Source organism: Panthera pardus, unplaced genomic scaffold (assembly GCF_024362965.1).
Source record: "Panthera pardus isolate Hobbes unplaced genomic scaffold, ASM2436296v1 HiC_scaffold_11, whole genome shotgun sequence".
Taxonomy (NCBI): Eukaryota; Metazoa; Chordata; class Mammalia; order Carnivora; family Felidae; genus Panthera; species Panthera pardus.
The window spans coordinates 100,310,391-100,333,744 of record NW_026526666.1 but is presented as its reverse complement, the minus strand read 5'-3'; the positions used below and the strand labels follow the sequence as shown (position 1 = coordinate 100,333,744).

Here is a 23,354-nt window from a genome sequence, read left to right as displayed (position 1 = left end):
GCTGACCACCACCCCCCCCCCCCCCCCCCCCCCCCCGCTCACCGGGGCTGACCACCCCGCCCTGCTCACCTGGGCTGACCACCACCCCCCCTCACCGGGGCTGACCACCCCGCCCTGGTCACCTGGGCTGATCACCCCTCCCTGCTCACCTGGGCTGACCACCTCTCCCTGCTCACCTGGGCTGACCACCTCTCCCTGCTCACCTGGGCTGATCACCCCTCCCTGCTCACCTGGGCTGACCACCCCTCTGTGCTCACCTGGGCTGACCACCCTGCCCTGCTCACCTGGACTGACCACCCTGCCCTGCTCCCCTGGGCTGACCACCCCTCCCTGCTCACCTGGGCTGATCACCCCTCCCTGCTCACCTGGGCTGACCACCTCTCCCTGCTCACCTGGGCTGACCACCCCCTCCCTGCTCACCTGGGCTGACCACCCCTCTGTGCTCACCTGGGCTGACCACCTCTCCCTGCTCACCTGGGCTGACCACCCCTCCCTGCTCACCTGGGCTGACCACCCCGCCCTGCTCACCTGGACTGACCACCCTGCCCTGCTCCCCTGGGCTGACCACCCCTCCCTGCTCACCTGGGCTGATCACCCCTCCCTGCTCACCTGGGCTGACCACCTCTCCCTGCTCACCTGGGCTGACCACCCCTCCCTGCTCACCTGGGCTGACCACCCCGCCCTGCTCACCTGGACTGACCACCCTGCCCTGCTCCCCTGGGCTGACCACCCCTCCCTGCTCACCTGGGCTGACCACCTCTCCCTGCTCACCTGGGCTGACCACCACCCCTCCCCCCCCCCTCCCCTGGGCTGACCACCCCTCCCTGCTCACCTGTGCTGACCACCCCTTCATGCTCACCTGGGCTGACCACCCCACCCTGCTCACCTGGGCTGACCACTCCTCCCTGCTCACCTGAGCTGATCACCCCTCCCTGCTCACCTGGACTGACCACCCTGCCCTGCTCACCTGGGCTGATCACCGCCCCCCCCCACCTGGGCTGACCACCCCGCCCTGCTCACCTGGGCTGACCACCCCTCCCTGCTCACCTGGGCTGATCACCCCTCCCTGCTCACCTGGACTGACCACCCCTGCCCTGCTCACCTGGGCTGATCACCGCCCCCCCACCTGGGCTGACCACCCCTCCCTGCTCACCTGGCTGACCACCCCTCCCTGCTCACCTGGGTTGGTGGTGCTTCCCTGTTTACTTGGGCTGATAGCACTTCCTTGCTCACCTGGGCTGACCACACGTCCTTGCCTCTTCTTTGCCTCCGTGGGTCTCCGTCATGGAGCTGTGGTGGGCACCGAGAAAGAACAAAGCTCTTTCTCATTTTTTGACATGATGTTGCGATGAAAATGGCACACCCTGTCAACTCATCTCAGACCAGCCACTCAAACCAAAGGCCTAGAAAAACAGGAGTTTAGAATAAGATACAGCCTTGATGAGCCGGAGACGCAGTTGGATGAAGGCAGAAGCAAGTTCAGGGTCGAATGCGACACACGAAAAACGCAAATTAAAATGACACCAAACCAAAACAAAACCCAAAACAAGCAACAGGCTTTGCAAATACCAGAAGGCGGAAACGCATGTTCAAAGTCAATGGAAAATTTCATGGTTGAAGAAGACAGTGAGTTAGAGAGTAGGCAACAGAAGGGACCCTGTCTGTCTGTCGACTTTGCCATCGCAGCGGGCTGCACAGGAGAGGGAGGGACCCTCTTTCCGCAGCAACGCGCCCTCGTTAGCAGGCGGGTCCTGGCCGGTGCGTATCACCGTGTTAACACAATCACTCACTCTGACCACCTGTTTGTCCACGTTAGCCACCTGCACAGATTCCCGGCCCGCCCGGCTCTTGCCCGAGCCAAAGATTCGGGAGAAACCAGGGCAGGGATGTAGGGTCTGATGGGTGAGTGTGGTATGTGCGCTCCACGGTGAGGTTGCTGCGGTTGCAGACTGGCAGAGGTGGCCTATGCGCTTACCACGAGGACTCTGTGGGGCAACAAAAGCGCCTGGGCCCCCTGGGCGTTCCTAAGCGCTAAGCGACAGGGGAACCCGCGGGAAATGGAGCTGCGGGTAATAACAGACACTCCCCAGTTTCCCAGCACCGGCTGTGGACACTCCGCTCCTTTCTCTGAGCGGTCCCCGTCTCCTCACACGGCCCCTGGGCCCCTTCCTCCCTGCCCCCCTCCGCAGGTCGCCCCTACCCCTCACTCAGCACCCCTCCCCCCTGCCTCCCCCGCTCTGGCTTCGCACCCCCAGCTGCCGTGACCTCTCCGACTCCCTCTGTGCTCCCTCTTGCCCAGAGCCCTGCTTCAGTTTCCCAAGAAAAACACTCAGAGCCTCGGTTTGTGATCTTCAGCGGCTCTCCTTGCGGTCTTTGGCCCAGGTGGGGTCTCATGGGACCTACGAGATGGCCCTCTCGATGGGGCTACGGACGCGACTCACTTTGTGGGCGACTGGAGCGTGGGTTTCCAACCTCTGAAAATATGCAAGAAAGTTCCATGAAGTTGGGGCGGGGGGCTGAGTCCTTCACTTTTACTTCCGGGGTCCCTCTCTGGCAGGCGGGGCCGGCCATCCTATGTCACTTTCTTCATATATGGAGGGGTCTGGTAGACAAGGTAACCAGGCCTAATTCCCGCTGCCACACTGCCATCTGGCATCCCTGGCCCCCAGGGACAAGGAGCGCGGAATGCTCTTGTGGGGGGCTGGGGGTGGGGTTGGCTCTCCTCTGCAGAACAGGACGGACCCTTGTACCTGGCCAGCAAGCGGGGGACGCTGCCTGCCCCGTGCGTGGGAAACGCTGGCCTGTCAGCAGGTGTAAACTCAGAAGTTTCTCCCTCAGCCAGTTTCAAGGACGGTTTGCCCAAGTGGACACTTGGAGGGGTCAGGCGCTGGGCCGATCCAACACGCGTGGGTGTGACCGAGCACACTGCAGCCGTCAGGACAAATGCTCCCCACGGAGACGCACGGACGCCCGGGCTAGCGCGAAGGCCCGAAGGCACACACGGGGACGTGGCCTACGGGTGATCCGAGCGCGAGCAGGAGGGCACAAGGGGCCTACGGGTAGGACTCTCAGGTCCACGTCCAAACGTGGAGGGGCTGGCGGGGCCTCCAAGGTCTGCAGCAGCGGCGGCCTGTGTGGACCGCCGAGGAAGGGCAGGAAATACCAAGCGGAACCCGGCCGGGCTTTCCCGGCCCTGGGGATGGCCCTCACCCGTTCCCAGAGCCCCGCGTGCCAGGAGCAAGGGCACAGGAAGTGCCATTGTCCCGGGAAATCCTCCCCATCCTGCTTCCCTCTGCCTTGGGCCTTTTCCCTCTCCTGTGGTGGCTCATCCACAAAGGGCGCACTGTGTGGCCCTTCAAGTGAGTTGTCATAAGTTAGGGCATTGAACAATCAAAGCCGTGGGCTAACCGCTCGTGGTGATGACGCCAGCGGGGATCGGGCAAGGTCAGGCCACACCACCTGGCCCAGTCAACCAAGTCACAAGGGCCATTGTGGGAAGGCGTTATTGTTTTACTGGGTGCAGCGGAGGTAGGTCAATCAACCCGACTCGGTAAATTGTTATTGACAGTTTCTGAGTGTTTAAAAGAAGAGTGTCCCCTGCATCAGCCTGATTCCAGACCTGCGGCTCCATGGAGGCCTTCCTACCCCTGCTGGCTCTGCTCTTCCTGGGGGCCGGGGCCCAGCATGGCTCCCAGTGGACCTACTCAGGTAAGCCCGCGCCTCGGGGGCTGTGTGCTTCCTCGCTACCCTCACCCCTGCTGGGGTTGCCCTTCAAGGCTACGGAGAGCACCCTGAACCCAGAACCCCCGATTAGGACAAGAGGAATTCGCTCTCCCTTCCCGGACCCCCACATCGTCTGCAGGTGCTTTGCCTTAGAACCTTTTCCGGCCACAGCGCTGGTTGGAGAGCCCTCTGACTGCAAAGCCCTTTGCTCTCTCCGTCTCTGCATGTGGAAAATGAAGTTGTGAGGGCTCCCTGCGGCCTCACAGAGGGTGTGCGGGTTTGCGAGAGCTTTCTTCGTGGGGAGCTCGTGGTAGGAGGTTCACCCAGAACATCTCCACTGTGCACAGCCCCCAGGCTGCCGCCTCCCAGTTGCCGTGGGCCTGCTGAGACCCAAATCTGCACATCCGGACGCAAAACGTTCCTCCCACGGGGCACTGAGGAGAGCTCCTGCCCGTGCCCCCCCTTTTCTGCACTGCACCGAGGGATGGGGCTCTGGACGGCCTTCAGGGTCGCTGGCAGACCCACTCTGCACACGGTGCCCCCAGCTTCAGGCACAGGGGGAAGCATACATTCGGGGTGGATGTATGTCTGTTAGGTCAAGGGGAACAGAATTAGGGACGTCATGGGAGGCTCAGAAAGTCCAGCTTCAGAGGGCAGAGCGACCCCCTCTGACCAACCGCCCCACTCTGGGGCAGAGAAGTCCCCGGGCTCCTTGGTACTCGGGGTGGTTCAGAAGGACAAGCAAGGGGGAGAATTCCAACAGGCAGGTCTTGTCCTTCCCAGTCTCAGCCCAGCCTCTGAGACTGGGGGCCTTCTGGAAAGCCATCAGGGGCCCAGGAGCGCTTGGGGTGGCTACTTCAAATGCCTTTTGGGAATACTCAGAAAGCCACAACACTGCTAGGGACAAGGGCCCCAAAGCCTTTTGATTCATGTGGTGGGGGAGGGGGGCTGTGCCAGGGACCTCTGGCCGTGATCTTGGCATCCTGCCTCTAGGAAAGAATTGCTTAAATATTGGTTTATAGTATTAAATAAAGAGCAGAGAAATAAAAACTTGACTTTCCTGTATATTGCAAAACCAAGAGGCTGGGAGCGGCCCCTGATGCAAACGGCTTCCTTAAAACAAGCCACGCCCCCGCCCCCTGCAGCCACCGGGTGAGGTGGGGAGAGAACCTGGATTCCCAACTGCAAGTGGGCGGGTATGAGCAGGACCCACGGGGACCCCCCCTCCCCTGGCAATGACTAGCTTTCTTCCTTCTCTCCCCTAGAATTATTACCCACCTCAAAAAAGATACATTTCCTTACTTTGATTTTTTTTTTTTTTTCCACCTCATCACTTTGGTCATCTTTGAACCTGATGCTTTCTTTCCCTTCCTGCCCTGAATCCGTAGAGGTCTTTACCATCCTGGGACCCAATGACAGGGGTTGGAGCGGGTAAACAGGTGGGCGGTCCTGCAGTGGGGGGAGGGAACTGCACTATTGTTGGGGGAGGGGAAGGAAAACTGTGCCATTGGGAGCAAATGGAGAGAGGACCCCTAAAGTAACACAGCAATGCCAAGCCCAGGGAGACTTCCAGAGCATTTATTAGTGTATTCCCATTCCAGGGGGGAACTAAAGCTATATAATAAAGACTTTCATTGTTTTTCTAAGCCCTGACTCTCTTCTCGGGGCCAATGACTGAAACAGGGGAGGAGTTCAAAGCCCCCCAGATAGCAGGCTCCCCAGAGACGACTTTGACGATGCCCCTCTTCCCTCCTTCTGGAGGCCAGGCTCTGCTTTCGAGAAGGCAGACCTCTGGCCTTGATCCTGGCCTCTTGATGGGCGGACCCTGCTGTGAACTGAGCCCCTCAAAGAGCTGTGACCCCTTGGCTCTCTCCTGTCGCAGAGGGGCCACTGGACCAAACACAGTGGTCGAAGGAGTACCCCAGCTGCGGGGGGCGGAGACAGTCACCCATCGACCTGCAGAGGAGAAACGTTCAGTACAACCCCTCCCTGAAGGCTCTGAACCTGACAGGCTACAAGTCCCAGGGGGGCCAGTTCCCCATGACCAACAACGGCCACACAGGTAAGGGGCAGGTGGCTGGCTGCGGTCCACGGGCGCTGGGCAGAGGAGCAGGTGCCAGATGATAGGGTGGCCCACGCGGAGATGTAGCACAGGCTGGGAGCTGGGGCCACGGTGGGGCCGGGGGGGGGGGGGGAGGGCGGGGGCTCTCCCCAAGCTGCACAGCAGGGCCTCTGTCTTTTGCCTCAGCTCCTGGCTGGCTCCTTCCTTCTGCATTAGCCTCTCCCCAAAGCTCACTCTGGCCCAGCCAGCGAGAAACTCCAGCCAATGGAGACAGTGCTGCTGAGGCCACTGACCCGCCTGCGTTGTTCTGTTGATCTGTGCGCTGGTCTGATTTTCCATATTTCCTGTATTGAGTCTGATGGGCCCAAAATGTCTGACAATTGGGCCAGTCAGTATTTCTCAGAGGTTTAGAAAGGAAGAAGCTTGGGGCGCACCAGGGTGGCTCAGTCGGTTAAGCGTCTGACTTTGGCTCAGCTCGTGATCTCACAGTTCATGGGTTCGAGCCCCATGTCGGGCCCTGTGCTGACAGCTCGGAGCCTCGAGCCTGCTTCGGATTCTGTGTCTCCCTCTCTTTCTGTCCCACCCCTGCTCACACTCTGTCTCTTTCTGTCTCTCAAAAGTGAATAAACATTAAAAAAGATTTTGTTTAATAAAAAGAAGAAGGTTTTGTATTCTATTCCCTTCCAGGAAGGGGGTGGAGGTCAGACAGGAAAAGTCTGGCTGAGTCTTGGGGGACCCCCAATTCAGAAGCCTGGACTGGACAGCTGTAAAACCCATTGCTTTCTGTTTACTGAACACCCTGTTTTGATTTTCCAAGGGGGCCCATCTCCTCTGAGCCTCCCACCCCCCACAGGGGGCATCGTTTGGGGTGGAGGCCAGAGGCCTTGGGAGGCCGAAGGACTTAAGGTTATGCAGTCTCTGGTGGCTGAGCCAGACCCAGACCCTGGAAGCCTGGCCCTCCCCCACATCCTCCTCGGACACCTCCCCTCCACCTTCCCCCCCCCCCCCCCCCCCCCCCCCCCCCCCCCCCCCGTGCTGGGCCAATTTACTGCCCACCCGCTTAGGTGCATGGGTCACAGGACTTATATCTCCTGTTTGCACAATTGAGAAGATAAACCAGCTTGCCCTTGATGAGACTGGTGAACACAGGAGAACACAGGTCTGTGAAAGGCCTCGGGGTACACGTGGCCTGGATCACTGAACTCCACAAATAATTCACGGAAGCCTCATTTTATCATTAATGACAAGCTCCTGCTTCCAGAGTTAGCTCTGAAGCTTCCAGCAGGTTGGCCACCAGGAGCTTCAGCTGCTCTCTTTGCCCTCGATGAAGAGGGGGACACAGGGTGGCAGCTGAAGGCAGGGGAGAAGCTTGGTTGACCCACCAGGATAGCCAGCCAGGGGTATCGCGGGATCGAGCGCCCCCGCTGGTACCTGGGCTGTTCCTGCTACATGCCTGTGTGCAGGGCTCTGTGCTGGGGATCCGGGGAGAGGGGAGGTGTTAGAAGACCCCAGCTTCCCAGGGCCTTGTGGTGACTGGTGGCTTCCTCCTCCCGGTTTTGGAGAGGGCCCTGGGCCTTCCTCCGATGGACTGCGCCGGGCTTTCTGGAAGCTGGAGGCCTGTAGGGTCCCAAGCTACCCGACATCATATCAAAGGTATGGGAGCGCACTCACAGCTCACATCCACTTAGATTTTTTTTAACGTATTTTGAAAGATTTTCAGAACTCTTTACAATTGCTTATACATTTTCAGCAAGCTCCAAGCTTCAAGAGTTCTACGGAAGGAAAAAAAAACCCTAATCGACAAATTTATCAAATTTAATAACATTTGATGAATAAGTTTAACAGTAAAGGTGGTATGATATACTTAAACAGTTATTAATTTGGGGCGCCTCAGTCGGTTAAAGCGTCCGGCTGTGGCTCAGGTCGTGATCTCACGGTTCGTGGGTTCGAGCCCCGTATCGGGCTCTGTGCTGACAGCACAGAGGCTACAGCCTAGAGCCTGCTTCAAATTCTGTGTCTCCCTCTCTCTCTGCTCCCCCCACCCCCTGCTCATGCTCTGTCTCTTTCTGTCTCTCAAAAATAAATAAACATTATAAGAAAATTTATTAATTTTGATTTTGTAGGGTTCTTTTTATATCTTGGACCTAAGATATGAAATATAATATCTTAATATAAATAAATATATATATTGTATGTATGATATATGTATTATGTATAACATGTTATATATAATATAAATAATATTTATATAATTTATAAAATATAAATTATCTATATTATAATATAAATATAAATGTCCTGATCTGAGGTTTATCTTCTATATTTATATAGAATTATATTTGTAAATAAATTATTATATCTAGATTATATTTATACTACAAATAATACAAATAATAATTGCTATAAATAATAATAAAAATATAATGATAATAATGATAAATAATTATAATAATGACGATGATATAATAATGATAAATAATAATGACATAAATAAAAATATATTTATATATACATATTTTTTATAGACTTCATTTATTTTAGGGCAGTTTTAAGTTCATAGCAAAATTAAGTGGAAAGTACAGGGATTTCTCATGTATCCCCTGCCCCTACATAATTGTCTCCCCCATTACCAATATCACTCACCAGAATGGTGCATTTTTTTCCCCAAGGATAAACTGACCTTGACACATCACAATCGCCAGCAGTCCATAACCTACCTTAGGGGTCACTCTTGGTGTTATACATTCTATGGGGTTGAACAAATGTAGGATGACATGTATTCCTTATGATAGTATGATGTAGTGTTTTCATGGCCCTAATTACCCTCTGTGCTCTGCCTGCTCCTCTCTCCCCCCGCTGCCGCCCTTGACAACCCCTGATCCTCTTACTGTCTCTACAGTTTCAATTTTTCTAGAATGTCATATGGTTGGAATCCTACAGTGTGTAGCCTTTTCAGATTGGCTTCTTTCACTTAGCAATGCGGTTCCTCCGTGTCTTTTCATGACTGCATCGATAGCTCATTGTTTTTTTTTACCATTGAGTAATGTCCCATTGTCTGGATGGACATCTTGGCGTCTTTCAAGTTTCAGCAATTATTATGAGTAAAGCTGCTATAAACATCTATGTGCAGATGCATGGACGTAAGTTTTAACTCCATTGGGGAAATACCAAGGAGCATGAGTACTGGACTGTATGGTAAGAATGGGTTTAGCTTTGCAAGAAACTGCCAAGCAGTCTTCCCAAGTGGCTGCACCATGTTGCATTGAGTGAGTGAGCAATGACTTCCTGTTTCTCCACATCCTACCAGCATTTGGTGGTGTCGGTGTTCTGGCTTATGGCGGTTCTAACAGGCGTACAGAGGTACCCCATTGTTGTTCATTTGTGTTCCCTTGATGACGTACAAGGTGGAGTTTCTCTTCACGGGGCTTAGTTGCCATCTGTATATGTTTGGTGACGTGTTTATTAAGGTCTCTGGCCCATTTTTTATCAGGTTTTTTGTTTTTAATTTAATTTAATTATTTTATTTTATTTTATTTTATTTTATTTTATTTTATTTTATTTTATTTTATTGTTTTAGAGAGAGAATCTTAAACAGGTTCCATACCCAGGAACACGGGGCTCGATCTCATTTACAGAATAGAAGTTGTGGATTTTAATGGAGTCCAGCTTATCAATTATTTATCTCATGGATCCTGTCTTTGGTGTCGCCTTGAAAAAGGCATCACCACCCCCATGGTCATCTAGGTTTTCTCCTGTGTTATCGTCTAGGAATTTTATAGTTTTGCATTTTACATGTAGATCTGTGGCCCATTTTGAGTTAACTTTGGTGATGGGTGGAAGGCCTGTGTGTAAATTCATTTCTTTGCCCGTGGATGTCCAGTATTTCCGGCACCATTTAACGAAGAGACTCCACTCTATTGTCTTTGTTCCTTTGCTAGAGATCAGTTGAGTATATTTATGTGGGTCTATTGTGGGCCTCTCTATTCTATTCCATTGATCTATTTGTCTATTCTTTTGCTAATACTACCTTGTATTGATTATTGGTCCTCCAGCATTGGTCTTCTTCGACATTGAGTTGGCTATTCTGGGTCTCCTGCCTTTCCATGCAAACTTTAGAATCAGTTTGTTGAGAGCCACAAAATAACTTGCTGGAAATTTGACTGCATCGAATCCATAGATCACGTTGAGAAGAGCTGACACCTTGACAGTGTCAAATGTTTCTACGCAGGAACATAGACTATCTCTCCCTTTATTTATTCTTTGATTTCTTTCATCAGAATTTTTGTAGATTTCATATAGAGATCTTGCACACACTTTGCTAGATTTATATGTAATTTAATGTTGGGGAGTGCTAACATAATTGGTATTGTGCTTTTAATTTCAAATTCTACTCTGTATTTACATTTTTTAAAAGTTCATTTATTTATTCAAGTACTCTCTACACCCAACACGGGACTCGAGCTCATGACCCTGAGATCAAGAGTCGCACACTCTTCCAACTGAGCCAGCCAGGCGCCCCAATATTTACATTCTTATGTACCTCATCTTCTATTATTAGAGTCAACAGTCATAAAATTATATGTCAGTAAAAAGAAATTGAAAACACGCTTGGCTATGGAAACAACCTTAAATTGCTACAAAAGTTTCTAAAGCTCATTCTCACTTTCTTTAGTCGTGAACTAGCTACAGTTGGAGGACCAGTACTCACTGATTAATATATGTATCTACTTATCTTTATCTCTATTTTTTAGCCCCCCAAATATATATCCCTAGGCTCAAGAAAAGCTTACAGGCCTGAGGCACTGGGCCTCTAGTCTTCAGTGGGAAAAGCAACACTGTCCTCTTCATAGGTACTACCAGTCACTCTGTTTGGTAGGCTCCTTCAGGGGAGGATGATCTCTCATTCTTCCTTCTAGCTCAGTACGTGGCACAGAGCCTGACGTAGATCAGATGCTCCTGAGGGGAAAAGACTTCCGTGCGAAAGGACAAATCCCCAAGTCGGCGCCCACGAGTGACGCACGGTTCTCAGTAGGTTCTGACTTCCTAAGGCTGCGGGGAGCAGGGCTGGTTTCGTCGTTGGAAAACAAAAACAAAAACCCCTTTCATTTTGAAATAGTTTGAGACTAGAAACATTGCAGAAATAGTACAGAGTTCCCATATCCCCTTCTCCCACTTCTCCTAATATTTAAAAAAATGTTTGTTTATTTAGTGAGAGAGAGGGAACGCATGTGAGCAGGGGAGGGGCAGAGAGGGAGAGAGAGAATCCCAAGCAGGCTCCACGCCGTCAGCTCGGAGCCCAAGTTGGGGCTCGAACCCACAAACCATGAGATCATGCCCTGAGCCTAGGTCAAGAGTCAGCTACTTAACTGGCTGGGCCACACAGGTGTCCCCCCACTTCCCTTGATATTAACATCCTAGAAACTTACTACCTTGAAACGACATGATTAACTACTTAGATGGACCCATGTGAATTTCATCCCATTCTCATCGATGTCCTCTTTCTGGCCCAAGACCTACTCCAGGATGTCACATTCTACGTGGCCGTCATATGTCCTTAGTCTCCTCCAACTGGGGTCGGTTCCTCAGTGTTTCTTTGACCTTCGTGGCCTTGGCCCTTGGCTGTCCTTTCTCGAGCACAGAAAATGCTCGGATCACATGGCTTTCCTGGCCCCGTAAGAACCTGGTTGAATTAGTTTCCAGTAAAGAAGAACAACTTTTGCTAAAAGTTACATCGATTTTCAGAATCTGGAAAGTTCAGCGAGTTGATTTTTGGGGACACAGGTATTTGGTCTCACCTTTTCAAAGGTGCAGGGACATGCTCTGAGTTGCTGCCATTTTCTGATCCAGCCTGTGTGATCCTGTTGATAAAACCTCCAGATTCCAGCTTTACAGCATGTGAACTTAATCACAGCTCCCTGCTGCTTTCGGCAATTTGGAAGGAAAGAAGGGGACATTTGACAGACATCAAACACCTAATCTTTCCTCTTTTTAAAAAAAAATTTTTTTTGAGAAAGAGAGAGACAGAGCAGGAGTGGGGAAGGGGCAGAGAGAGAGGGAGACAGAATCCGAAGCAGGCTCCAGGCTTCCAGCTGTCAGCACAGAGCCCGACGTGGGGCTCGAACTCACAAACCTTGAGACCATGACCTGAGCCAAAGTCGGAGGCCCAACCCACTGAGCCACCCAGGTGCCCCAGATTTTCTTTTCTTTTTAAAGTGTATTTATTTTGAGAGAGACAGAGAGAACATGAGCGGGAGAGGGGCAGAGCGAGAGGGAAAGAGAATCCCAAGCAGGCTCCGTGCCATCAGTCAGTGCAGAGACCCATGTGGGACTTGAACTCATGAACTGTGAGACCATGACCTGAGCCGAAACCAAGAATCAGATGCTCAACCGACTGGGCCACCCAGGCGCCCCCAGGATGAGGATTTTAAACATCTCAGCCCAGCCTCACAATAGCATTCTGGGTAGTAAAAGGCATGAAACTAGTCTCAAGAGGCCCCCCCTTCCTATACCTACACTGTGGGGAAATTCCAAGATGGTCTAGAAGTGGAGAGTGGAATTCTGGTTTCTGTGCCCACTGGCCACGTTTATTCAGGGCCTTCCCCCTTCCCCGGGTTGACAAGCTGGCCCTGCCCCTGACCTCTGGCTCTGGGTAAGAAGGTGTGTGCCTTCCCGATCTCCCATCCTGCCCTGTGTGCCAGCTGCCTCCTCCCCGTGGGTGACCCCGCTCACGGCGTTCTAAGCCAGCAGAGTACTGGCTTGCCCCGTGAGTAGGCAGGTGGCCAGGGGAGCTCCCTGACCGGCGCATCCCCCTCTCCACCACTTGTGGCCTTCACTTTCTCCCCCAGTGCAGATCAGCCTGCCCCCCACCATGCGCATGACGGCCGCCGATGGCACCGAGTACATAGCCAAGCAGATGCACTTTCACTGGGGTGGCGAGTCCTCAGAGATCAGCGGCTCCGAGCACACCATCGATGGGATCAGATATGTGGCCGAGGTACTGTGAGGACCCGGGCCGGGCCCTCTTTCCCTCAAACCCCACCGTCGCTTTCCTTAGCCAAAAAGACTGTGTCCTGGTGACAGTCAAGTCACTATAAGGTTGACTTTATTTTTCATTCATTTGTAACTATTCACTGATGCTGTTCTGTGTCAGCGGTTCAGGCAGGGTCCCCGGCTCACGGAACCTACAGCAGGGTAGAGGTTTACAGCCCACAGGATGGGGCCAGCCTTCTTTGGTTTTAGCCCAATTTTTTTCTTCCCTTTTTTTTTTTTAATGTTTTTTTTGTGGGATGTGATCTTTAAATTTTATTGATTGATTGATTGATTGATTGATTGCATAAGCTGGGGAGAGGGGCAGAGGAAGAGAGAGAGAGAGGAAGGGAGGGAGAATCCCAGGTAGGCTCCATACTCATCATGGAGCTGGACACAAGGCTCAGTCCCATGACCTTGGGATCATGATCTGAGCTGAAATCAAGAATCGGACTCTCAACCCACTGAGCACCCAGGTGCCCACGTTTCAGCCGAATTTCTAGATTTTCAGGGCTCTCTCTCTTGTGTAGATTTGTCCTGAGGATGATGACAGGTTTACAGTGTCCTCCAGGGCAAGGTGATTCATGCCCTCTCTCAAGAGAACCCACACGAGCCCTTTGGACGTTACCAGCTTGTCTGCTTGGAGGGAGGTGGGGTCAGGGAAATGCCCTTGAGTTGCCCTTGAATTGATCTCCCCAGATCCCACTCATGCTCTTTCCATTCTTGGAGAACTTTCTGGTCTTGGTAGATCTCATACCCCGATGGGGGAAAGTCAGAGTTGTTCATGTGGGACAGGTTGAGGCCTCGGGTGGAGCATCTTTCTTTTCGCTCCTCCCTGAAAACCTGAGGCATTTGAAGTCTACACGAACTGCCCTTGACTTAGCCTTTTTTTCTCTCACAGGTTCATATCGTTCACTACAATTCTAAATACAAGAGCTACGATATAGCCCAGAGCGCACCGGATGGCTTAGCTGTGCTGGCAGCCCTCATCAAGGTAGGCTGAAACTACACGTGTGAAGTCATTGATTGGTGTCCAAAGTATTAAATGTAGACAAAGGGTCTTCCTTCCAGCCCCTCCTCATCTATTTCTAAGCTCATCACTCTTGGAAGCACTGACTCAATGAACATCTACCCTTTTCCAGCCCTTGCTTACAGTCAGTGTTCCTTTTGTGTCACCAATCTTGGGGACCTTGGATAAGTCAGACAAATGACTTAAAAGACCTAGGATCACAGCACAGTTGACTAGACATAAACTGGTCTGATGGCAAGAGGAAACCAGCAACCTGCCAGATAAAGGCAATACCTCTGCTTTTCTCAGAATGTCTGGAGGTCAGGACTTGTGGCTAGGTGGCAAGAAGTGGTCAGTGAATTCAATTTCCACCCAAACAAGTATTAAGTTGGATGAAATTGTCAAAAACAACCATATCCCTGCTCTGGAAGTGGACCAAAGGAAAACAACAAATTGAGGCATTTTTTCTGTGAAAAATGGCTAGAATTTTGAGTAAGAACACTGGGGCCATTCCTATCCCCACCCTCCAGCTTGGTCAGAAAGGTAGGTTTGGTTTTTTTATATAATTTTTTTAATGTTTACTTAGTTTTGAGAGAGAGACAGAGTGTGAGTTGGGGAGGAGCAGAGAGAGAGGGAGACACAGAATCTGAAGCAGGCTCCAGGCTCTGAGCTGTCAGCACAGAGCCCGATGCGTGGCTCAAACCACGAACCATGAGATCATGACCTGAGCTGAAGTCGGATGCTTACCGACTGAGCCACCCAGGTGCCCTGGTCAGAAAGGTAGTTTTATTGGGGCAGGCTGGACAGGAGAACCAGCAGCTTCACTGCCTGGGGGTGAGGGACTCACTTGACTTGGAGTAGAGTTGAAAACCCATGCCCCAGGGCATTATCAGTAAAAGCAGCAAGATTGATAGAAAAGACAGAAAACAGAGGGAAATTTGCAGCTCTGGCAGTCTGAGGGTGTAGTCCTAGTTGGGGTGAGTGGTAAGTGACAGACTAATCAGAAATTTAATGGGAGATCCTAGAAATGAGAGAGCCACAGAAGGCTGTGTAAGCTTCCCAAGATGGCCTGAGAGAAAGTAAAGACTGAGGCTGACCTGATGACTGGCTGAACTTTGAATGTGCTTCTCAAATCGCACACAGATCCATCAGCAGAGGGTGCAAATCTTCTGGGCCCGAGGGGTTTGAGCACAACCTCTGCTACAATCGTGGACTGACCACAAAGCTATGCCGATGCTAGGTGGTCCCTAGAGACCCCAAGGAATCCAGGCTAAATATAAAATTTAAGAACTGAGCAGAAGTGACGCCTGGCTGGCTGAGTTCATACAGCATGCGGGTCTTGACCTCAGGTTCATGAGTTCAAGCCCTGAATTGGGTTCTATGCTGGGCATGAAGCCTACTTTAAAAAAAAAAAGGGGGTGTCTGGGTGGCTCAGTTGGTAAAGGGTCTGACTCTTGGTTTCGGCTCAGGTCATGTTCTCACGGTTTCGTGAGTTCCAGCCCTGTATTGGGCTCTGTGGACAGTGCAGAGGAGGGATTCTCTCTTTCTCTCTGCCCCTCCCCTACTCATGCTGTCTCTGTCTCTCTCAAAATAAATAAACAAGCTTAAACATTTTTTTAAAAAAAGGAAACAAGTCATTGGAAGGCCATGGAATGACTGTCAACCAGGAATTGTATACCCAGCTAAACATCCTTCAATAGTGAAGTGATACAGAGACATTCCCAGGTAAAGAAAAACTGAGATAATTCTGAAGGAGTATTACAGAAAATCCTTCTGGCTGAAAGAAAATGACATCAGACAGTAACTCAAATCCACAAAAAGAAATGAAGAATGCTGGAAATGGTAAATATGTAGGCAAATATAAAAGACTATATACATGTATTTTTGTCTTGTCTTTAAAAAATTTCTTTTAGGAGCACTTTGGTGGCTTAGTCAGTTAAACATCTGACTCTTGATTTCAGCTCAGGTCGTGATCTCACGGTTCGTGGGTTCAAGCCCTGCATCAGGCTCTGTGCTGACAGTACGGAGCCTGCTTGGAATTCTCTCCCTCTCTCCCCCCCTCTCTCTCTACCCTCCCCCTGCAACTCATGCTGTCTCTGTCTCTCTCAAAATAAATAAACTTAAAAAAAATTAAAAATTAAAAAAAATGATTGTTTAAAGCAATCATTATACTACTTATTGTTGGGTTTATGATATATATGGATGTAATGTCAATGACAAAAATGGGAGAAATGGTGGGAAAGAAATAGAGCTATCTTGGAGCAAAGTTGCTATATTTTACTGGAATTTAGTATTAACCTGACACAGGCTGTGATAAGTTAGGCTGTATATTGTACAGTAGTTTCCCCATCCTTGACTTCGCTTTCTGAGGTTTTAGTTACTCATGGTCAAGTGCAGCCCAGAAGTGGATGTTACTCCTTCTGATGTATCATCAGAGGGTCAACAGTAGCCTCCTGCTATGTCACCCTGCCTATGTCATTCACCTCTTTCACCTCGTCACGTAGGATTTTATCATCTCACATCATCACAAGAAGAGTGAGTGCAGGTACTAAGATATTTTGAGAGAAAAAGACTACATTACAGGGGAAGAAGAATCGATCAACACCACTGACTGAAGAGAACCATTGAAAATTCACCTTTTTCACCAGAAGCAATTTTTCTGACTTCTTTTTATAGATTTTTAAAGTTGATTTATTTATTATTTTGAGGCATGGGCAGAGAGAGAGGGAGAGAGAAAGAATCCCGAGCAGGCTCTGAGCTCTCAGGGCAGAGCCCGCCTCAGGGCTCGATCTCACAAACTGTGAGATCATGACCTGAGCCGAGATCAAGGGTCGGATGCTTAACTGACTGAGCCACCCAGGTGCCCCAGCAACTTTTCTGACTTCTAAAAAGTCAACACCCATACAAAAAAAATAGCGACCTGGCAGTGGGCAGAATCGGAGCAGCTTTCCCGTGGACAGATGACTGTCCTCGGCTCAGTCACAAGTCTTGAGGATGAAGAAGGCAGCACATGAGACCAAATCCTGTTCACCACAGTGAACCCTCCTGAGGTTGACCCTGCCCAAACAGAGTCACTGGGTGTATCGTTACCCCATTCCCCGAGGGCCTCACCCATCACCACCGAGAAACTCTTTCTCTGGAAGTTGCCAAAATGCTTCAGCCTGTGTCCCTGGAAGAGACTAGCGAGCCCAGGCAGTTGGTGGCAAAGAGCAGCCAGATTATCTGTCCCAACACAAGTGGGGACATGGATGAGCTGCCTCCTCCTTGCCCTTGAGGCTTGTCCAACCCTCAGGGCCATCGAATGGCTGGGTGGGTGGAGACCGTACCAGATGGAGGTCCCTTCTCCGTTAGATCCACCGCTCTGTGCTTCTCCCACAGGTCGAGGATTACGGTGAAAACACGTACTACAGCACCTTCATTTCTCAGTTGAACAACATCAGGTATCCAGGTGAGGAAAGTCAACAGCGGCCGTGAGGGCACAAGGTGGGGACAGGGTGATACCGGCAGAGAGGGTGGCGCGCGGGTCTTGCCAGGGGAGCGGCCCCTCCCTGGGCAAGGTCCCTCGTCCCAGCAATTCCCACCATTGGCTCAGGCTGTGAACACCTCCGAGAAGCCTCTGTTCATATGGTCTGCCTGTTGATTCCCGCCCTCGGAGGCTCTGGATGGCCAGGGTGCCGCTCGCCAGGGATGTCTTCTCAGTGGCTCTCACCTCTGGCCCCGGCTGGTAGTGACGACCCTGGGCACTAGAGACAGGTCTTTCTTCGCTTCAGGCTGAGAGACACCTCAAGAGTGAAGTCCCTCCTTGTCAGGCCTGGACACACAGACACGCAGCACTGGTCTCCCTTTCCTCCGCCTCCAGAAGGCAGAATCCTTGTCCGAAGGGCCACCTACCCCTAAAACCTATGACCCGAGCTGCGACCACGTCAGCTCTGGTGCCTTGGTTCTGTGCTTCTGACTTTGACCACGTCTCCCAGACTCCAGCTCCCTGACTTCAGTCCTGACCTCCTGACCCCCAATCCACAGGTCTCCCGTTTGCCCTCCTGTCACCCCTCGTGCCTTTGATCCCTCTTTGCCCGGCTGAGATCCCACCACGGCCAGGATGCTGACAGGCCCCGCATCCTGGCCCCTCCACCCCTCCACGGGCTCACCTGGCAAAGCTCCAGACAAGTCCCGCCTACTCAGAGCCTGTAGCCAAGTGGCTGGATGCAGCTGGACAGACACACAGACATGCGACCACTGCCATTTTTATTCGTGGCTGCAAAGATGAACATGTACTAACGTGACAGTCAGACACTCACCTTCTTCTTTTTTAGGGTTTATTGTTTTTGAGAGAGAGGGGTGGGGAGGGGCAGAGAGAGAGGGAAAGAGAGAATCCCAAGCAGGTTCTGCACTGTCAGTGCAGAGCCCGATGTGGGGCTCGAGCTCACAAACCATGAGATCGTGACCTGAGCTGAAACCAAGAGTCGGATGCTTAACTGACTGAGCCACCCAGGCGCCCGTATGTTTAATTTTTAAAGTATTGTTTTCCATAGCAGCTGCACCATGGTTCTGGGATTCTTGACTAACTTGAATATATTACGGTTATGAAACCAAATCTACGTGCTAGAGCCCTTTAGAAGGTTGTATCTCGAAGTCTTTCCAATAAGACTAAAATTTAGAATTCTTTCGCTTATTCACGGGGTTGTGCACTGCTAGACTCTGAGGTCTTGGTTTAATGAGCCTATTTATGTATATATAAAAACTAAACTCTTTGCCATTAAAAAAATGCAAAATGGAAAGTGAAGACAATGTTAAGCTCAGGGGCTCAGTGTCATTGACACGAACGGAAGAGGGATTCTCTAGATGCTGTGAGGCGTATGGATGCTGGGGAGTCTTCAGACACCCTGCTGAAGCCCCTCTCCCCACTGAAGCCACACCCCAACTGTGGCTGAGCTTGGTTCTCAGATTGTGTGGCAGGATGAGCTCAGCACCGGCGCCCAACGCGGGGCTCGAAACCCACGAACCGTGAGATCATGACCTGAGCCGAAGTCGGACGCTCGGCCGACTGAGCCACCCGGGCGCCCCTCTATCCACCCATTTCTAAGCGAGCCCAAACCAAGAAATCTTGAGAATTCTTACTCAGAAACCCCTAGCAGTCGTGATTAATTTCTTTCCTTTATCATAAAGCGTATCCTCTGCTCAGCAGTGGTGATGGCAGTTCACACTCATCGGGACTTGCCTACGTGAGAGTTCGATGGCCCCCTTGACCCTCACCGCAATCCGACTGAACATTCCCTTTCCACAGATGAGGGAGCAGCTTTTGAGGAGTCAACGCCCACTGGTGCCACTCATCCGGGAGGAGGCATCTGAGTGGGTCTCTCCCCAGAGTCTTTGCTCTTCCCTTCCAGGAAGCGAAACTGGGGGAATGTCTCCAACGATCAGTTTCTGTGTTCCGCTGAATCGGGGGATTCAGACACGGACAGGTCCGAGCCGGAGCCGTCGACCCCAGGGGCACCAGGGCTCCCTAACATTCCGTTGTCTTTTGTCCCCTCCATTAGGACAGAGCACAGTTCTGAGTGACCTTGACATTCGGGACATGCTCCCCGAGAACGTGCATCACTATTACAGCTACAAAGGGTCACTCACCACTCCTCCCTGTACTGAGAACGTCTACTGGTTTGTGCTGGCAAGTCCCATCATGTTCTCCAGGGCACAGGTAACGCATGGCATCACCCCAAAAAAGTCTCCCCTTTTGACTGCCTGGCTGACGGGCGCGCTCCCCTAAATCTCACCTAACACCAACACCTGGGCTCCTATGGTGCTCTCCATGCACAGGGCTACTGTCCTCACCTGTCCCGCCGTGGGCGATCTCACTAGAGCTGTGGCGGAGATGGACAAGTTGAGGGGCCAGGGAGACCAAGGAGCCCCGGTTGAGGTGGCAAAAGGACGGGGACCGGACCCCAGGCAGAGGAGAAGAGCCGCACGGAGAAGGCAAATATTTACTGAGCGTTGCTCCTGCCGGGTACTGTTCTAGGCCCTTGATAGACAAACCCCCGTTTCCACGGGCTAACGGTCCAACTTCATAAATGGCTTTGTGCAAGGACAGTTTCACCGTTAGCTCGTCTCCATGCTCACACACATGCAGCCGTCTGGGGAGAAGAGCCGTATCCACCACCTTCTGTTCCCCAGCATAGCGCGGGTGCGTCGTAAATATTTGTTGGGTTAATTAAAGCTTTGCAGAGGCAGAGCTGGCGTTTCCTTCTGGGGTGATGTCCCTCCTCGGGAACAGATATTTCTTTTTCTTAGACTTTTCATTTCCCCAATCCAGGAAAAGGTGGGATACCCTCTTCAAGGATACCCACCCACAAAAATCTGTTTACTGCTTTCCCTCCTTTCGACTGGTGACCAAATAGTCCTCGAAAACAATGAAAAGAGATTGTTGGAAGAATGGATGGATGGACGGATGGATGGATGGAAGGATGAATGCTCTTCCTGCCACGTGGCAGGATTTGAGATCTTCTCACACCCACTTTATGAGGGTTATATAAATAAATCCAAGCTCTGGTTCCATTGCTAATTATACTCCTTTAAACTACCCGGTAGTTCTTCCCCTCCATAATCCACTTCATGTGGCCTACAGGGTTGGAAGCTAGAGAATTCCATATTGGATCACCAGAACAAGACCCTCCACAATATCTACCGCATGACCCAGCCCCTGAACAACAGAGTGGTGGAAACCAACTTCATGAATCTCCCCAATGAGCGTAAGATCAACTTTTGTTTATCGTCTGCAATTTTTTCAGTCCAGTTGTCTTCCTTCTCTGGGTGGACCCATCTCGTCTGGCAATAGTAGCGGACGGAGCGTCATCTAAAAGGCAGGAGGCTCCGATGGGCCAGTCTATGAAGGGCATGGCCAGACACAGTAGGAGGACTAAGACGCTTAGCAACATCCAGACACTCCCATAAGAGCGTAGGCTCAAGGTAACCTTATTAAACACAACTCAAATTATTTCCCTCATACCTTTATCTTGGCCTGTTCCCAAGCCCATCCCCAACTCCCACACATTCCCCCAAGGTGGGGTTAACTCGGGCACGGATTGTTTACTACATTTTCTCGGGGATCACACCCCAGACACCAGGGTGCCGGAAGAAGGCATGATCAGTCCAGCCAACCTGGGACCCTCTAACCCACCGGGTCAGGCTTCTTGGCTCACCTCGTTACTGTGGTTGCAAGAATGCAAATATTTCGCAGTTTTCCCATCGCTATTTTGTCTGTTTCTCTGTAAAATGGTGCTGAACTATTCCCATTCCCTGAATTCATGGCCTTTGTAATCTATGTCTCCTAGTGAATACTGAAACCTTTATATCCTTCGAATAGAATTGGTCTCCAATCAACATTGCCTACTCAGTATTACCCCAACTTTATTTTTAAGTTTATTTATTTATTTAGAAGAAGAGAGAAAGAGATAGAGCATGAGCAGGGAAAGGGCAGAGAGGGGGAGAGAGAGAATCCCAAGCAGGCTCCACACCTTCAGCGCAGAGCTGGACTCAGGGCCCGAACCCACGAACCATGAGATCATGACCTGAGCCGAAATCCAGAGTCGGACGCTTAACTGACTGGGCCACCCAGGCGCCCCACTATTACCCCAGCCTTATATGTATCTTCCGAAACTTGTAAATCTCCTTACACGTTCTCCCCTCCCACCAACAAAGGCCCCTTTTTGATTTTGTCTCCATCTTTCCTTACTGGTTCATTGATTGTTTTCTCTTGCACTGGTTTGCCCCTCCAACAATACTGACAGAGGAAGAACGACACCAGTTATAATGATATTTTCCCCCTTATTATACTATATATGATATTAACGGCACCAATTCCTTTTTCCAAAGGGTGGCATCCTCCTTAGTAGGGCCGAATACCAGCAGCCTAGCCAAGGGGGGCATAGACCCACTCATCTAACTCCTTGTTCTAATTTTGCCGTGTTCCCATTTTCCCTAATAAAAGGGTACGTGACTCTTGCAACGGGCACATGCAGATTGTATCGTTGCCCACATGCTACGTCTCACATGTTCTTTCCACGAGCGGGGAGTGTCCTTCCAATGTACCCTCAGGAGGGAGCTCAGACGTTTTACATCCTCGCCTCTCTGACCGAGATGCTGCCGTTTGCCTATGTGTCCGCTGTGCCCACCCTTCTGAGACTGGCTATTTAGGATTATTACTTCAGCTCCCAGTAGATAGTAAGAAGGCTTCTTCCCCTGCCCCCGACCAAGAGACTTGAACAACAGCCCCCCTTTGCTGTTCAGAGAGAGAAGAGAACCGCTGTCACACCCAGCAGTGGTCTCCAGTCAGCCCAGTTGTGTCACCCACCTGACACCTCGTAGTTGTATCTGATCTCACCCTGATGGGTTACCATGATCAACCCACCAATGAATAATGGCCCGACAAAGAAGGTCAGTTACAAAAACAAGATAATGGCCAATAGAGATGTCTCGAAATTCATTTACTAGAAAACACCTCTGTCCCCTTAGGGTAAGGGCTCCTGGGCATCACATGAGAAACCAAGGTCCGTGAGTTAGAATCCCCTTCGACATATCACCCCTCAGATTCTGGCAGCTCACAAGCCTAAACTCAGACACAGTGAAGATTGCCAGAAGCCAATGGGGTGGGAACATGGAGGGCATTCTAAGGAACCAGACACCCTTCCCTAAGTGCACGTGTGGGGAATGGCATCTGGCTGTCCCACGTGCTGTTTTCACGAGGACCGCCAAAGGTTTGACCTTTTTTGTGTTAACTCTTCTTTTTATGGGATATATTCTAGGTTCTGAGTTCCAGCTTTACCTAACCAAGCTTGACAATAAGCTCGAAAACTTGAAGAGTCTTCTTGAAAAGAAGAAAGCGAAGGAACACCACCAAGAGTAGGGAGCTCGAAGTGTGCGGCGTGCAGGACGAGGCGAACTTCCGCTGAGCCCACGACCCTGCCTGGCTCCGAGAAATTCCGTGTCCGGATCGCACCCTGCCCGAGGCACCTGTCGGGTTTCTGAGTAAGATGGGGGAAACCATCGTCCCCGAGCGGAGGTGACGTGAGTCAGACGACACCGAGGGGAACTGACTGGAATAGAAATGCGAAGGGATCGGGGCGCTAACCACCTTCCCACCAAAGCCTGCAGGTTTGTCTGCGTAAATTACGAAGCAGCCCAAACTTCCGTGTGGGACTTGGGTGTAATAAAATAACTTTGAGAATTTGTCATTTGAAAAGTTCTCTTTTCTATCCCTTTGTACCACGTCGAGTACCCCTCCCGTGCCCTCCCCGCAGGGACACGGGCGAAGGGACAGAGATCAAGGTAGGAGGGGTTCCGGGACCAGGATTAGGAAAAAGGAAAGAGAGTCTTACCTTGGGGACTGCTAGTGGGGAGGTCTGGAGCACTGACTGTGATGTGTGAGCAAAAGAAAGAGCGGGCGGGGAGGGGGCGGCAGGGGGGCTCAGTCGGTTAAGCATCCGGCTCTTGACATTAGCTCAGGTCACGATCTCACGATTCGTGAGCTCGAGCCTTGCCTTG

The 23,354-nt window shown here is 51.2% G+C and overlaps 1 protein-coding gene across 1 annotated transcript; it reads left to right on the top strand.

Annotated features, from left to right (window-relative positions):
• Window positions 1-3,570: 3,570 nt before the first annotated feature.
• On the top strand, window positions 3,571-23,037 carry CA6 (carbonic anhydrase 6). Its single transcript, XM_019461284.2, has 8 exons — window positions 3,571-3,708; window positions 5,606-5,785; window positions 12,631-12,779; window positions 13,713-13,805; window positions 17,199-17,268; window positions 19,358-19,515; window positions 20,440-20,563; window positions 22,616-23,037. The coding sequence occupies exons 1-8, from the start codon at window positions 3,630-3,632 to the stop codon at window positions 22,714-22,716; spliced, it is 954 nt and encodes a 317-aa protein (XP_019316829.2). The 5' UTR covers window positions 3,571-3,629; the 3' UTR covers window positions 22,717-23,037.
• Window positions 23,038-23,354: the final 317 nt, after the last annotated feature.